At 39.8% G+C, this 16,951-nt stretch overlaps 1 protein-coding gene across 1 annotated transcript in view; it reads left to right on the forward strand.

The window, feature by feature from the left end:
* cntnap1.L (contactin associated protein 1 L homeolog) overlaps window positions 1-16,587 on the forward strand; it is a 53,904-nt gene extending 37,317 nt beyond the window's left edge. The window contains exons 11-24 of the mRNA XM_018235144.2: window positions 539-645; window positions 1,098-1,217; window positions 1,429-1,632; window positions 3,269-3,425; window positions 6,409-6,536; window positions 8,197-8,439; window positions 8,618-8,836; window positions 9,416-9,655; window positions 10,066-10,293; window positions 10,537-10,664; window positions 11,598-11,691; window positions 12,113-12,343; window positions 13,660-13,704; window positions 14,813-16,587. Of these exons, the coding sequence (XP_018090633.1) occupies window positions 539-645; window positions 1,098-1,217; window positions 1,429-1,632; window positions 3,269-3,425; window positions 6,409-6,536; window positions 8,197-8,439; window positions 8,618-8,836; window positions 9,416-9,655; window positions 10,066-10,293; window positions 10,537-10,664; window positions 11,598-11,691; window positions 12,113-12,343; window positions 13,660-13,704; window positions 14,813-15,003 (2,335 nt within the window). The 3' untranslated portion in view covers window positions 15,004-16,587. The remainder of the gene's footprint in view (window positions 1-538; window positions 646-1,097; window positions 1,218-1,428; window positions 1,633-3,268; window positions 3,426-6,408; window positions 6,537-8,196; window positions 8,440-8,617; window positions 8,837-9,415; window positions 9,656-10,065; window positions 10,294-10,536; window positions 10,665-11,597; window positions 11,692-12,112; window positions 12,344-13,659; window positions 13,705-14,812) is intronic.
* Window positions 16,588-16,951: the final 364 nt, after the last annotated feature.

Raw genomic sequence — 16,951 nt, forward strand, 5'->3', positions numbered from 1 at the left:
CATAGTGGAAAACCTTCCTGGAAAAGTAAAGTGTAAGTAGGACCAACTTCATATATTGAAATGAGACCTTAAATGGACAGTCGTCCAAATACTTATGGTCATAGATTGTACCTTCCTGTCTTAACTGGTATACTAGGGAAATGCTTCACCTTATTAACTGGTATACTTGGGAAATGCTTCACCTTATAACAAATGTGCAGCACTAAGCTTAGCTGCTTCTTTGATGGTACATTTGCTTCTCTGACCTTGTGCCTTCTACTTAAGGAGAAAGATCAGCTTGAAGGCCTGTTGGGATAAGCTAGAACAGCTTCAAACTATGCCCACCGAAGAAAGTGCTAAAACTGTTAATGAAACTGTCCCAGAGAATTTAAAGGGACACGGCAATAGAGTAGTTTAATACTTTGCTAACCCTTTAGTAAATATAGAAAATACTTCCTCCAGGTGGCTCAGATATGGCTTGTGGTTAAGTGAAACAAGGAGTACAACACAACATTTTTTTTTCAGTGAAATATTATTTCTTTTCCTTCTAAAAAATCAGATGCAGACCTAATCCGTGTGAGCATGGGGGGCGTTGCTACCAGTCCTGGGATGACTTCTTCTGCTACTGTGACATGACTGGTTACAAGGGAGAGACCTGTCACAAGTGTACGTAACACTGATATGCACTTACTTATTTGGGCTTTAGCTCTCCAAATCCAGAACTAAAACAATGAATCAAACAAAGTGAAATGTATCTTGTTTAAAAAAAAAAAAATGTAAATGGCCCCCATAGCTTTAGTAGGGGCTTGTCCATTGAGTACTTTTTTTTAACTTTTATTTTACTCTCTTATTTTTTTAAAATTTTTTCTCTTCCATCTCTGTTACTGTTTAAGCAAAAGTGCTACATCTCACATTAACATTGTATGTTCTAGACTTCCTGTCTGCTTTAAAGAAAGAGTGCTTGGTACTAATATTATTTGCAAGACCGACCTTAGGTGGATTATATATATATCCCAAAGATAAATTATTTTACAGATTGGGCATTGCTTGTATTCATTTCATTCCATATTGATGTCATGCTTCTCTAGTTCCCTAACTCTATTTATTTATTTTTTTAGCCCTCTTCAAAGAAAACTGTGATGCCTACAGGGTTAGTGGCAAATATTCAGGCAATTACACCATAGATCCTGATGGCAGTGGACCAATGAAACCATTCTATGTTTACTGCTCCATATCAGGTATTGGTGTTTCCTCCATTAAAGGGTTCATCCCTCCCATCAAAGGGGCAATATGCCAAAAATGGTCCAAAGCCATGTGGATCTGGGTCGGTGGGGCCCACTGGGTTTTTTCCCGGTGTCCCGCCAGCCCAGTCCGACCCTGAATATGTTTCTTATATTAAGAGAATATAAATTCTGATTGGAATCTCTTTTTGCCCTCAAACCCCAACAGAGGAAAGAGCGTGGACTATTGTGCATCATGACCGATACTATTCTACGAAAGTCATCGGCTCCAGCCCAGACCAGCCGTTCTTAGGAGAGGTGAATTACTTGAATGCATCTTGGGGAGAAGTATCCGCACTTGCCAATGGATCTGAATACTGCGAGCAGAGAATCGAGTTTTCTTGCTACAGATCTCGGCTCCTTAATACACCAAGTGAGTGCAGAGGAGCAGAATAATCATTTCAAATGCCGTCTAACCAGGCTTTTTTTTTTTTACTGATAGAAATTTTGGATCTGTTATTTGGAATGCTTAGGTTCTGTGGATAAGGGTCTTGTGTCCAATAATGCATATGTAAACTAGGCATTGTGATTATATATATCGCTTATGAGTATACAAAAAAGTGAATTCTATATGTAGAGATCCTATGGTTTGGGTGGAGCAATTAAAGTAAGCCACCACTAGAGGGCAATGGGGGAGTTTATAAATAGAAAAGAGAATAGGGGTTCTGGGCCTTTTCTCCCTGGGCGCCTCCCAGGGAGGTACTATAGGACCAGGGACCTGGTTCTGCATAGATTAGGTACAGCTAGTGTGAGGATTTATCTGTGTTATAGTCGCTCTAGGAGTGAAAGGTGAGTTATTTTGTGTAGTGAGCAGCCATCGCTCCAACGAGGAGGAATAGTGGGGTTAGAACCCCGTGGCATTTGGGCCACTAGCATAGGGACTTGTTCTAAGGGTGAGTTGAGGACTAGAGAGTGGGCCAAGATCCAAGATCCCAGAAAGGGTAAGGTGAGGACCAGATCAAAGCCAAGACACAAGACCCCAAGGGAAATTTCTGACTGCTAGGACTAGGGATGCACCGAATCCACTTTTTTGGATTCGGCCGAACCCCCGAATCCTTGGTGAAAGATTCGGCCGAATACCGAACCGAATCCGAACCCTAATTTGCATATGCATATGCAAATTAGGGACGGAAGGGGAAAACATTTTTTACTTCCTTGTTTTCTGACAAAAATTCACGAAATTTCCCTCCCGCCCCTAATTTGCATATGCAAATTAGGATTCGGATTCGGTTCAGCCGAATCCGAATCCTGCTGAAAAAGGCCGAATCCTGGCCGAATCCCAAACCGAATCCTGGATTCGGTGCATCCCTAGCTAGGACTGCCCACTAAGAGGGATTTATCACCCAGTGAGAGAGGATGAGACCCAGAGGAAGATCCTCCGAGAGTGGTGTGTTGTAACAACCTTTCAATATTGTTCGTGTAGTAACACTTGCATCAAAACTTGTCCGTTTAAGTCTGGAGAGTCTATGGCACGATTGATCCCTCTGCTATTTTCCTTTTCCAATAAATCAGTTATGTTTGATTGCACAGTAACAGTGTTGGATTGATTTTCTGCTGCATCGGATTACACCAGATACTGGGAGTTTGCAGGGAGTTGCACGTGTACACTGGGGGTCCAGGACACATCTGCAAGCAGTTTGGCCTAGTCACACATAGCCTTAATCCACAGTAAAAGCTACACTTACGGGTGCGCTACATATATTTATATTACAGGTACTGGCAACTATTTCATTTAATAAGGGGTAAATAGATTTTAGATTTTAATTCCGTTGACAGCTTTGTATATCACTGTTTGTTGGAGATGTTCTAGCATGAAGTCTGTGCCCAGCGATGTCTGATTTTATTGCTGTCGAGTGTTTGAAACCCCATGGAATAAAAGCTAAAAATAAGCAGTTATCACACAGTAATGAATAGAGGCAGCAATATATACCTATTTGCTAAACTTACAATTTGAGGCAACACAGTAAACTTTAGTGCTTAAGACATTTTATTTATTTTGCTTGAAATAGATGGGTTGCCATTCAGTTTCTGGATGGGAAGAAATAATGAAAGACACTTCTACTGGGGAGGATCGAGCCCGGGAATCCAGAGATGCGCCTGCGGTATTGACAAGGCCTGTGTCGATCCAAAGCTTTTCTGCAACTGTGATGCAGATTACTCATCATGGTATGTGCTGTCTTGTCTTCTATTTCTTTGTGTATTTCATATTTCACGTGTGTGTATCTACAACGGTGGGCAAAAATATTGTCAAGTTTGCACTTGTAAATAATGTACCAGTTCAGACCTTTATTCTCCTCTGTCCTCTGTATGCAAAATCATCAAGATCTTTGAGGCCCATGGCACTGTAGCTAAGCTCAATGGATATAGATGCAAGAAGAGAAATGGATCAAAGGTTCCAGAGACTGATTATTTTAAAGGGGTTGTTCAACTTTACATTAACTTTTAGTATTTTTTTTTTAAGCAGCTCTCCATTTTTCAATTTTAGCAATGTGGTTGCTACGGTCCAAATTACCTTAGTAACCATGCATTGATTTGAATAAGAGACTGGAATATGAACAGGAATAGAAGGATGAGTAATAAAAAGTAGCAATAACAATACATTTGCAGCCTTACAAAGCATTTGCTTTTTAGATGGGGTCAGTGAACCCCCATTCGAAAGCTGAAAAAACAGAAGTAAAACAGGAAATAATTAGAAAACCAAAGAAAAAATGAAGACTGAAGAATTGAAAAGTTGCTTAGAATTATATATCATTCTATAACATACTATGGGGCACATTTACTTAGCTCGAGTGAAGTATTAGAAGGAAAAAAACGTAGAATTTCGAAGGTTTTTTTTGGCTACTTCGACCATTGAATTGGCTACTTCGACCCGAACGATTTGAACTAAAAATCGTTCAACTGTTCGACCATTCGATAGACGAAGTACTGTCTCTTTAAAAAAAACTTCGACCACCTACTTCGCCACCTAAAACCTACCGAGCACAAATGTTAGTCTATGGGGAAGGTCCCCATAGGCTTTCTAGGCAATTTGTGATAGAAGGAAACCGCTTGATCGATGAATTAAAATCCTTTGAATCATTCGATTCGAAGGATATAATCGTTCGATTTTTCCCTTTATTGTTCATTTGAACGAATTGCGGTAAATCCTTCAACTTCGATATTCGAAGTCGAAGGATTTAACTTCGATGGTCGAATATCGAGGGTTAATTAACCCTTGATATTCGACCAATAGTAAATGTGCCCCTATAAGTTAACTTAAAGTTGAACCACCCCTTTTTTAATGAAGGTGAAAGAATCTTGATCATTTGACAGACAAATCAAGTCGGCCTTCAAGCACAAAGTGCAACAGTCAACATTTGTTTGAAACTCAATGGAGAGGGGGTTCTATCATATACAACCCAAGAAGACCCCCACTGCTGACAGAGAAACATTAAGCGCTACTGGAATTCACCAAAACAGACATGAACAAACCATCTCCAGGAGAATGTCCCATGGACAGATAAAAGCGTTTTGTTAAAGACAACATCTGTTTGTTTACATGTAGAGCCTTTAAAGAAAACATGGTTTGCTGATGTTTTGGGGTTGCTTTGCTACTCCTGGATCTGGGTACCTAGAGCCTTATGACTGGCATCATGAGATGCAATATTGAACCCAGCATCACTCAGCGTTTGACTGTTCTAAAGCAGCCAGCAATAAGTTCAGCTCTAAATCACACCGAACACTCCTGGAGAAACTGCAGTTGGAGAAGGCATCCATCAGATCTGGGAGAACTGGAGCAATGGGCAAAAGAACAGTGATCTAAATTGTCAGTAGAAAAATGTATAAAGGTCATTCATGGCTATCAGAAGAGCTTGATTTCATGTAATCTTTCCAAAGGGTGTGCTACCAGACGAATACGACTAATCATACAGGTACTTGATTTTAAGGCTCAGATTCAAGAAAACTGAGCAAAAACTTGCGAGCAGTTATTTCATGGTTTTGAGATGTATTAAATAGAAGTCATTCCAACTAAAGCATGTTGAGATGCCATAGAAATCAATGGGAAGTTTGATAATAGTTTTTTTTTCCAATCACATTTTTTCACCTTGAAGATATACAGCATGATTTCACTCCCCCGCAATCCTTTTTTTTTTTGGGTGCCATACCTTAGTGCACCATTTTTAAGGCCCATACCAATATAAAAAGGTACACAACAAACATGGACATTGCTCAAGATGGGTGCAAGAAGAAACAAGCAGAAAGTCAGTATTCCTAATGCAAGAGAGTGAGTTATATTACATTACCCCCATATACTTTCCTTTGTAACAAAAATAAAAGATTTGTCTACAGGGTTAGGCTGTCGTAGTTTCACCAATTTTATATAAAGCTTTGTATCTTGTGTTCATTTTGCAGGTGGTCTTGTGCATCATATTTGCAGTTCTGTCCCAGTTTGTGGTTTAAGACCTATTTTGGGAAGCTTTAGTTTACCACGTCTCTTTTGCAGTATTAGAGGGGTGTCTACCATACACAAATTCAAGTAGTCAAAGCTCCATTGAGGCAAATACAAGTCAATAAACTGTCCCAGTCATGCCCATCGTGGCCCACCGATTTAACATGCCCTATTTATTAAACTCCTACACTAGCCCATCAGTTTCCTAATGTTATATAGAGAGCTCTTCTATAATTTTCGACACTGTGCCTTGGTCAGTGAGTTATTTTATGGGTGGCAAAATCTAGCACAGAATAGGTGTCCACTCACCAGTTGGCCAATGATACTTTTGTAATTGGAAGGTAGGCCCTCTTTGGCAACAAACATTTTCAACAGAAAATCTCTGATATCTACTTCACTTAGAGGTCCTCTTAAATTGTACAACTTCCATGTATTTGCATTGTCTTATTACACATTTCATAGCAGAGATAATCTACAGTTGTGTACACTTATGTGGAAGTTTCTGACAAATAGACTGAGCCTCAGAATATTTACTCAGCATAGGAAAAAGAGGAGGCACCATTGCCATATTGTCATAGATTGTCTGATGGAGATTATATTTGCCTGTATACATGTTCACATCTAGAATAAAATCACTGCAAATAGTGGAAACAACTGGATAATAACTGGAAAAAGAACAAAATATTATTACTGGCCAATCACTGTTCTTTTTGATGTCAGGAATTATGACAAAGGGCTGCTGAAGTTTCGTGACCACCTACCGGTCACACGAGTAGTCGTGGGAGATACTAACAGGACCAGCTCTGAAGCTTGGTTTTCTGTGGGACCATTACGCTGCTATGGAGACAGTAAGTGTTTTATTATTGTTGTTGTGTAGTTAAACATGGATGGCACAATGGCATGGACTGCTTCTTTCCAGTGCTGGTTTCTTGAGCTTGTCTCCAACTCTAACATTGTTTGTATGTTCACCGTGTGGTTGCTTTGTTTTATACAGGTTTTCAGATTTCCTCAGTGTGTTTATGTGCCTATAGAAGACACATTAGGTCAAGGCTTCACTGCACAGACTGTCTAAATGTGCTGTATGTCTAATGTCTATGCGAATGTCTAAATGTGCTGTATAAACTGCTGCCTCCTATGTTAGTGCTTTATAAATAAAGGATGATCTAATAAAGGGGAAATACACAATTTGTAGATAGACTATCAGACTAAGGGGTAAATTTATCAAAGAGTGAAGTTCCGCCACTAGAGTGAAATTCCGCAGCTCTCAATTCATTTCTATGGGATTTTGAAAGGCGTATTTATCAATGGGTGAAAGTGAAAGTTCACCCTTTGATGAATACGCCTTTAAAAATCCCATAGAAATGAATGGAGAGTGGCGGCATTTCACTCTAGTGGCAGAACTTCACTATTAACTTCACTCTTTGATAAATATACCCCTAAGATAACCAGTAGCCTCTTATTTTCTTAAACAGACACCAAAAACCTATGATCAAATAACTTCCCCTATACTTTAGATATGTTAATGTAAACCCCTTTAAATGAAACTGCCTTCGAATCTTTAGGGATTCCATTGTGTCCTTTGTAAAGATCTACAGCTATACTTTATACGGCACCAGAAAATTGACTACTTTAGGGTGGTGGCACAATGGGAGACAAATCTTCTCTACTGCGGGCGACTAATCTCCCCGAAATGCCTTCCTGCCAGCAAGAATAAGAATCAGCAATGGAATAGCCTATGAACCTCTTTGGATTTCCGAAGATGCCTCATGAGGCAACTTTGGAAATCCGAAGCGATTTGTATGCCATCCTGCCGGTGATTCGGCAGGAAGGCATTTAGGGAGATTAGTCGCCCGCAGTAGCCAACACCGTAAAGCTTCCTTTCTTAAGCTCCTCCCAACTTGGTGAGATGGTCTTAGTAAACCAAGATAATGTCCTTTATGTGCATTACAGACCAAAGAGCAAAACAAATAAATATGAAGATGACTAGAATGGTCAACAGACAATAAAAAGAGAAAAGGAAGATGAAAGAGCGTGAACGAAAAGGGTTGTGGGTAATAGAAGAGAGAGGTTATTGGAAGAAGAGTGCAAAATAGTAACATGGCAAAAGTGTAAATGATAGTGATGAAGGAAGGAGAGCAGAAAGTGAAAACAGAAGGGGAAATATATAAGGGAGAATAAAAGAAGTGAGCAATAGAGAAAGTAAAAGGTTGAGGATAAAGGGGGATTTGGATAGAAAGTGGATGTAGACTGGAAAGGGGCTTAAAATAGAAAGAAGGGAGAGATTAAGAGAGGTAAAAAAGAGGTATAGAAAGAACAGAACTGTATTAAAAGATTGTGTGTCAGTTTTATCTTCATGCTCAGCACCAGAGCTTTTGGTGGCTAGAAATACTTTTTTTTTTTACATCGTCCTTACCGGGAATGAAAATGATCTGTTAGGCCATACTATACAATGAGATCACTGTAACCTGTTCAATTGACTTACAATGAAATCTTCTGCCTCATTGTCAGGAAACACCTGGAACACAGTGACGTTTATGAAAGGTGCAAGTCTACTTTTCCCAACCTTCAAACCAGACACCAGCATCGATATCTCCTTCTACTTTAAGACTACCTCCCGATCTGGCACGTTCCTAGAGACATCCGGGAACAGATGTGGCTTTCCCTTGCAGCACACGTGGGACTTGAGATATGAGACTTTCTGGATGGATATGTGGTATAGATGCCGGAATTTTATAAGGATCGAGCTGAACAGTGAGTGGGTGGGGAACAGAATACATTTCTGCTGAAGAGTTAACTGTATTTATGATAATGCATTTGTATTCTTTAATTGTATTGCATATCAAGAATGTATGGAAATAAATGCACTGTGAGGAATAAAAGACATTAATAGCTCTCTAATCTGCTGTTTATATTGTGTAATGTTTTGTAGAAACGACAGAACTAGCCTTCATCTATGATATCGGCAATGGTATTGAAAATGTTACTGTGAAGTCTCCCTTTAAGCTCAATGATAATGAATGGCACCAAGTGAAGGCTGAGATGAATGTCAAGCTGGCCAGGCTCAAGGTGGACATACAGCCATGGGCAATCCGCAAATTTCCTCTTCAGACCTACCTCAATATGACATATGATCAGCCTCTCTATGTAGGTGAGTCAGATGCTTGCTTAAAAGTATGGGTTAGAGCTGCCTTCATTCCAATCCTTAGACATTTATTCATTTGGGCCATTACATTAACAGGAAGAAACAAATGATAGTCTTAAGGACAGGTCAAGGATAGGTTGTCGGACAGGCAAAAGATTGGCTGTAGGAACTTAAAGGGCCAATGGTAGGCTGTGGGACCTTAAGAACAGACCAAGGATTGGGGCAAGGAGAGGCTGTGCGACCTTAAGGACAGACTAAGGATTGGCTGTAGGAACTTAGGGACAGGCCAAGGATAGCCTGTGGGACCTTAAGTACAGGCCAAGGATAGGCTGTGGGACCGTAAGGACAGACCAAGGATTGGTTGTAGGAACTTAAACACAGGTCAAGGATAGGTGGTAGGACCTAAAGGACAGGCCAAGGAATTGCTGTAGGAACTTAAGGACAGGCCAAGGATAGGATGCAATACCTTAAGTACAGGCCAAGGATTGGCTGTAGGAACTTAATGAAAGGCCAAAGATTCGCAGGACATGCTGTGGGAACCAAATGTACATTGTTGAACTCTTACAATTTTTATTTGGTATACAGGCACAGCAGAGCACAAATTGAAACCGTTCCTTGGTTGCCTGCGTGCATTGCGGATGAATGGTGTGACTTTGGATTTAGAGGGCAAAGCCAATGAAACATTAGGTGTGAGAACCAACTGCACTGGATATTGTGAGAAACCACGTCTGGAGTGCCAGAACGGAGGCCGCTGTGTAGAAAGGTACAGTCACTACACCTGTGACTGTAATGGAACAGGTTTTGAGGGACCATTCTGTACAAGAGGTAAATTAACCACTGAATTTCCTTAACTTATACAAATTGACTGGTAGAATGCATTGCTTCCTGGGCCTGGGTAACATTGGGTATAGAAATAATGTAACAGAGAAACACAGTTAAGGAGAAAGAAGGTACTGAACATCATTGGAATTGTCAGAGTGTATAATGTACTTATGAAGCCACTTGGATTTGTGTGTTAAATGCGTCATGACTCAAGATAAACTGAAGAAACTGTGTTATCTAAATTCATCCTCATTTAACCTTTTCATTAGCATACCAAAGCACCATTGTTCCCAATGGTGAATGCTTCAATTAGATGAGATGCTGTGACGCACTTTTCTGATATTCCTGATTAATTCTGGCTATATTATCATTTACCATTTGTCTTCTTTCTCTTTGCTGCACCAACATTACAGATATAGGGGCCTACTTTGAAAGCGGCACGTGGCTTCGGCACGGCATTTTGTCAGCTGGCATGGTTGCTGCACAGGAGTTTGCCAATGTTGTATATATGCCTCTGTTTGTGAACAACCTGACCCGTGAGGAGATCTCCTTTAGTTTCAGAACTACAGCAGCTCCAGCTGTTCTTCTGTATATCAGCTCATTCTCCTATGATTACATAGCAGTACTCCTCAAGCCAGATGGTAGGTAACCCCTACTTAAATTATAACTTAAATGCCTTTGTGCAGCCGCCCATACCATAAAATGTACTCTTTATTTATTCATCCGGTTAAGGTTGTCTGTCACTATGATATTCATCTGAATGTTCTGGGTCCACTCCCTCTCTATATATTGGATTGCATTTGCTGACCTGGCACTTAGGAAATCTTGGTTGTTGTGTGTATATGTAACGAATGAAGGCTTTTATATCACTCACTCTGTTTCAGGCACATTACAGCTAAATTATAAGGTTGGCAATACCCCTTATATCTATCAGCTGAACAAAAGGAACATGACAGATGGCAGACCCCACAGGGTCAATATCACCAGAGAAAACCTTACCCTTTATACCCAGGTAACCCAGAGCTGGCGTATGAGTGGCACAGCACAACTACAATCTGTCTTGTAGAAAAAACTTGTTTATTCCTATAACAATTGGGCCAAAATGCATGTTTATCCGCATTCAAAATGCAACTAGGGTAGCATACTCAATAATTCTAGGGGCAGAGCAAGGCTGGCCACCAACAGTCATTAATAAAACAATTGCTGCCAATTTGTTAGTGGGAAGGGATACACTGTTATTCTTGGCACAGTCAAAGACAAGTTTTTGGAGTTTTACAACATTCCTACCTTTGATTTGCACCCATAGTTCTCTGCACTGCGGCACCCACCATACTCACAGTTGATAGATATTAACATAACATTGGTGATAAAATCAACATTAGGAAAGTTGATTTTAAGTCTTGCTTTCCTTTGAACTTTCCATAACACTCACTTATAGTAAATGTAGTTTCCTTGCACACTACTAGTTTGAAGATTGTGGTGCCTAGTGTTTGGCTGGACTACAATCCAGGCCCAACAGTTGCAGTGGAGGCTGGTGACACTTACTGCCTGAAATCTTGAGCTTGTAGTTCATCTATCATTAAACTGTACTGGTGTGGTGGCCAATGCTATACCTCTTGCCTGTGTGCTGCAATTTCCTTAATATGGTAGTTCATTATTGGCAAAGTGTTGGTCCCCTACTCTTCCTGGTCATCAACACTTAATAACCTGTGATAGGGGGAGTAATCTAGACATTTATTAAAATTGTATGTCAATAAAGATATTAGTGGGTCGTCTATACTCTGGAATGCCCCACCAGCTGCTGAGCCTGCTCCCTGTGTTCTTCTACTCCTGCTCCACCTCAACCTGCTCACCATGACCTCTGAAACCAGATCCTGTAGGGACCTAGTATTTGAAAACTTCCTTACATCTCTGTTTACTTCAGTCCATATTTATATTCTTCCAGGTGGACTTTTACCCATTAGTGAGGAATCAGTTCTACCTATGGGAGGATCGGAAGTTCGATACACCAAAAGCTCTTTTTCTAGGAAGGGTAGTGGGTAAGTTCTGGGGCATATTGTGTTTTTATTTTTTTTTTGAGAATTATAGTGTGTGGAATCATAGTCTGCCAAACAAACTACTGGCATTTCAAATTAAAAAAATCTTTCAAGAAACCATGAAAATAGTCAAAAAATTCTAAATGAACATTTTATTGCATTAGGGCTGTTTATTTCCTGGTCCTTCTGGTCCTTTCATGTCAAGTGAGATTTGCTCAGCAAGGGGAGCTCTTTTGCTCTGGTACAACTCGTATAGTACTATAAAGCAATGTAAGAATAAGCAAGAATAAGTTTGCCTACTTTGCATATAGAATGGAATATGAAAATATGAAATCAAAGTAGGATAGGGTGGTTAATGTTCTTTAATTAAAACACACCAGTATGATAGAAAAGCCAACTTTTTCATACTTTTTCCTTTTTTTAGAGACTGGCATCATAGATTCAGAGGTGCAGAAGTTTAACACACCAGGGTTTTCGGGATGCCTGGCAGACGTGCGCTTTAACAATATTACCCCCATCAGGGATATCTTCAGACCATCTGATTCAGTGGGTATCATCTCAGTGAAAGGCTCCCTGGTGGAGTCTAATTGTGCAGCTATGCCCATGCAGATTGTGCACATCCCTTACGATATGGATCCGTGGTACATGGGTACAGGTGAGCAGCAATAACCAACTGCCCTGTTGCACAGAAAGGTACTTCTAATGTTCAGGAAATGAAGCAGATTCGTCCTTCAGCATTTAATATGTTATCATTAAATAGGGCGTGGTTTTATAAAGTAGGCAAAGGTAATTTATAATTACTAGTCATCAAGTAGACCCAAATTACGGATGCATGGTCAAGTGAATCTATACATTCATTTGTACATTATCTGCGCCATAAGCTATACATTCTCTATATTTGAATCTATACTTGCACACTATTAATCTGTGGCATAAGATATATATTATCTATGCACAGTTTTGTATGGAGCACTTTTATACAATAAAGGTATAATATTCAGTGTCGGAGTGGGGCTTTGGAGACCCACCTAACATATACCGTATATACTAGAGTATAAGCCGAGGTACCTAATTTTACCTCAAAAAACTGGGAAAGCTTATTGACTTGAGTATAAGCCGAGGGTGAGAAATGCAGCAGCTTCTGGTAAGTTTCAATCAAAAAATTGAGGGTTTCTGCTCCCATCGGAGGTGCCGGCGTCTCGTTTTTGGATGCTGGCGACCATTCTTGGATGCCGGCGAATATTCTTGGAGACTATTCTTGGATGCCGGCAACTATTCTTGGACGCTGGCGACTATTCTTGGACGTCGGCGACTATTCTTAGACACCGGCGACTGTTTTTGCGCTTGACCCGAGTATAAGCCGAGGTAGAGTTTTTCAGCATATTTTGGGGGCTGAAAAACTCGGCTTATACTCGAGTATATACGGTAAGCACATCTGCTGCACCCTCAAACTGTTGGCTTATTCCATCCCCACTATGTAACAGTGAGACGGCAGGGCATCTCAACAACATATTGCTGTGAAGCTTGGGGCCCCAAAAAATGGCCAGTGCTCCTTTTTGCTGTACCAGCCTCAGATACTACTGAATGACACTGAATTCACTCTACGGCCCGGTTCAGGTGCACATGTGCAGTAGTATAAAAAGCCGACTTTTCACTCTGATGTACATGTGTACTGGCGCTGGATTGCAGCAAAGATCCAAGAAGTGGAAGAAGAATGCAATGTTGTGCTCCTTTGTTCTGATTTGTGCTGCGCTGCCATAGCCCAGATATAAATCTGTGCAAATATCCTGCCTTATTTGCTGTGTCTGAATATGATATGCGTCAAGTGAACTATTGCATAGGGATCTAATCATTGGCTTAAGGACCAGACATATTGGCCTAAGAGCCAGACCTTCTAATACATGTGGTTTTGCTTTACTGATCACCTGCATACCCTAAGAGTCTCAATAATATGTTCCTTTGTTTTAACAGTTTTCCCTCATGTACATGATGATGGCTTAGCAGGGATCATTGCATGTAAGTAAATGTATTTCTTCCCAGACTTGGTGAGGGATGATAGGGCTCATTTAAGACACTAAACACAAAAATGCATGCAGATATGTGTTACTAAAATGCCAGCATAAATACCAGCACCTAGATCAGTCTCATCTAGATCAGTGCTGTCCCACTTGCTGCTTTTAAGTGTATTTCTCATATAGTATGTTTGAGGACCGGATTACATTAAAATGGTGATGTCATACATTGAAGTCTGTGAAGCCTTGTGGGGCCATAAAATTTCTTTTTGGACAGCCCTAATCTAGATCTTTTTTTTTTTTTTTTGTTTGCATGAAGTGCCCTATTTTAATGGGGTTTATCACCTTTGAGATAACATTTAGTATGATGTAGAGAGTGATATTCTGAGCCAATTTGCAAATGTTTTCATTTTTTTTCACTGAAGGTTTTAGAGTTATTTCGATTTCTATTCTGCAGCTCTCCAGTTTGCAGTTTCAGCAATCTGGTTGCTAGGGTCCAGATTCCCCTAGCAACCATGCATTGATTTGAATAAGAGACTGGAATATGAATAGGAAAGGCCTGAATAGAAGGATCAGTAATAAAAAGTAGCAATAACAATACATATGGGAGTCTGCAACGCCCATTTGGAAGCTGCAAAGAGTCAGAAGAAAAAGGCAAATAACTATAAAAAATAAATAGTTAAAGTTACTTAGAATATAGAACATAATAAAAGTTACCTGAAAGGTGAACCACCCCTTTAAATGATTGCATAGTTGGCATTTGACTCCTGTTTATCTTCCTGTAAATACTAAAACCCACTGGATTCTATGCAGCTTATCCAACCTAGTCTTACCTTGAATAACACCAGAACCATAAGTCATTTATCTATGGATCTGTGGTGTGCAAAGTGCAATTGCAGATGCAATAGCCATGTTTTTATCCACAATGTAGCATTTCTTCCCATAATTCCACCATCATTGTGGCCTCAACGATTATATTATAACCAATGTGTTGCACATGCACTTTTATGAAAATCTGCTGCAGTTGCTCTGAAGTCTGGTTGGCGTCTCAGAACAGCAGACCTGCTACTATAGCAAAAAAAGGTAACGATTCTCCTTCTTGTTCCTTTCAGTTACTGTGATCTTCCTGTTCCTAATTGCCATTGCGGTACTCTTTTTGGTTTACCATTTCTTCCATCGTTACAAAGGCTCTTACCTTACCAATGAGCCAAAAGCCATAGATGCTCCGAGTTCGTCAAAGCCTGGTTCTGTACGGAAAGAACAACCCCTGCCACAGATTGAGGAGGAAGGGACAAAAGAATAGCTACCCCGCTAGTGGAACCAAGAAACAGCAGCCATTGGGTCTGGAAATTTTTTTCTGGTTGCACGGCGAGCCCAAGAAACTGAAAATGATCAAAAGCTTGCAATTAAAAAAAGAAGAAGCAAAAAGAGGGAGACTAGCACATTCATTTACTGCCACTTCAAACGTCTTTATATTTTGGCTGGGAAACAGGAATTCACTCCCTTTTTGCAGGTTTATCTTTGTAATTTAAGCCAAGTGGATATAACTATATGTATACATAAATATGCCAGTAGACAATACTGATTCAAATATCCGGTCAGAAAAAAATATTTTTTACATTCCTACCTCCCACCCTATTTCTGGTGAAATATCTTTTTATGTCAACATTGGCGGCCATTTTAAAGGAGATAAGTAGCTGTCTAGAAATAGTACGAAGGATATTGTCTGTTATGCACCCCGTGGCCATAAAGAAGCCTATTCCTAGGCAGCTTCTTATTTTGTTCTGTCATCGGATTAGAATGCCCTAAGCCATAAGGAACATGTAATATAAATCCATATAAATGGTGCTTTGTGATATCGGTGTCATGTGATGCATTGCTATTTATGTATCATGAGACATAGGAACCCCTGCTATATTTGAAGATCCATGACCTGTACAAAATCATTTCACTGGCAGTGCAGTTATAGACCTTCATCAATCAATTATTTTAATAGGTGTTCCCTTAAAAACCTCTAAATAAAGTTTAACACTGTATATAAAGTTGGCTTGGGAAAGGTATGTTTTTAAGTAAGATGGGAAAATTCATTTAAGATTAGGATATTGATACTGCCTTTGATATACAATTCGCAGCATCTGATTGGTCAACATCTGTTGGAAGAGAAATGAATCCAAGAAACCAATGTCTCGCATTGTCTGTCTCTGTTTTTTGAGACTTTTCTGCATTTTGGGAGGAAAACAGAAGATGTATGAATCTCTATGATCTCAATATTTGCTCAAATGGTGCATTTTTATCTCTCAGAGTATATATCTATTTGAGCCATCTATTTAGGATGGCTATATTACTTGTGTTTAGAATGAAAATGCATCCGTGGTTCCCAAAACAATAAAATGATGGTTTCAAATTCTCGCCTGCCACATTCAGTATCAATAAATGTTTTTCTTTCTGCGGCTCCTAGTGGCTGCTGATGATAGCCGGCATTACAAGATGTCTGAATACACTGCCAGAAACTACTTGTTATAAACGTGGGTTAGTGGTGCTCGTATTAGCACAGACATATCACGCAAAAATCACTTAGTGGTGCTGTTATTTGCTGACGTCTTTTGCCAGTTGTGGAGACTGGTTCAACCGATAAATTTTCTAACTATAAACGCAGATACATTTAACCTCCAATAAAAAACACTTTTATTCTCTGAAGCCCACAGTCTAGATCAGTGATACCAACACGTTGCTCACCATCCTATTGGATGGAATTCTTGCTTTGTAGGAAAGTTTTAGTTGCATAAAAACTATGTCTACTTCCAAATAGAACTTTTTTAGCCTGCCAGTCCACATAGGGGCTACCGACAGCCAATCACAGCCCATATTTGCCCCCCCCAGGAATGCTTTTCATGCTTGTATTGCTCCCCAACTTTATTTTACTACTGTAAGAGGCCCATAGTTAAAAAAGGTTTTAGATAGATTTGAGGAAGGCCAATGTAAATCACGCATACAGTTGTGAACTTTATAAATAAAGGGCCAGATTCAATTCAGAGAGAAAAAGTTATCTCATGGTTTATCACGTGAAAATTCATGGACGAGTTTCAATTCGAGGAGAAATAAACTTTTCAGTTTGTCCACATAGACTTCAATTGTTTTTTCACGTGATAAACCATGAGATAAGTTTTTCTGAATTGAATCGCATCTCAGATAGAATCTCGTTGATGAGTTTTGACATGATAAACCTTTTTCTCATTGAATTGAATCTGGTC

Source organism: Xenopus laevis, chromosome 9_10L, assembly GCF_017654675.1.
Source record: "Xenopus laevis strain J_2021 chromosome 9_10L, Xenopus_laevis_v10.1, whole genome shotgun sequence".
Lineage (NCBI taxonomy): Eukaryota > Metazoa > Chordata > Amphibia > Anura > Pipidae > Xenopus > Xenopus laevis.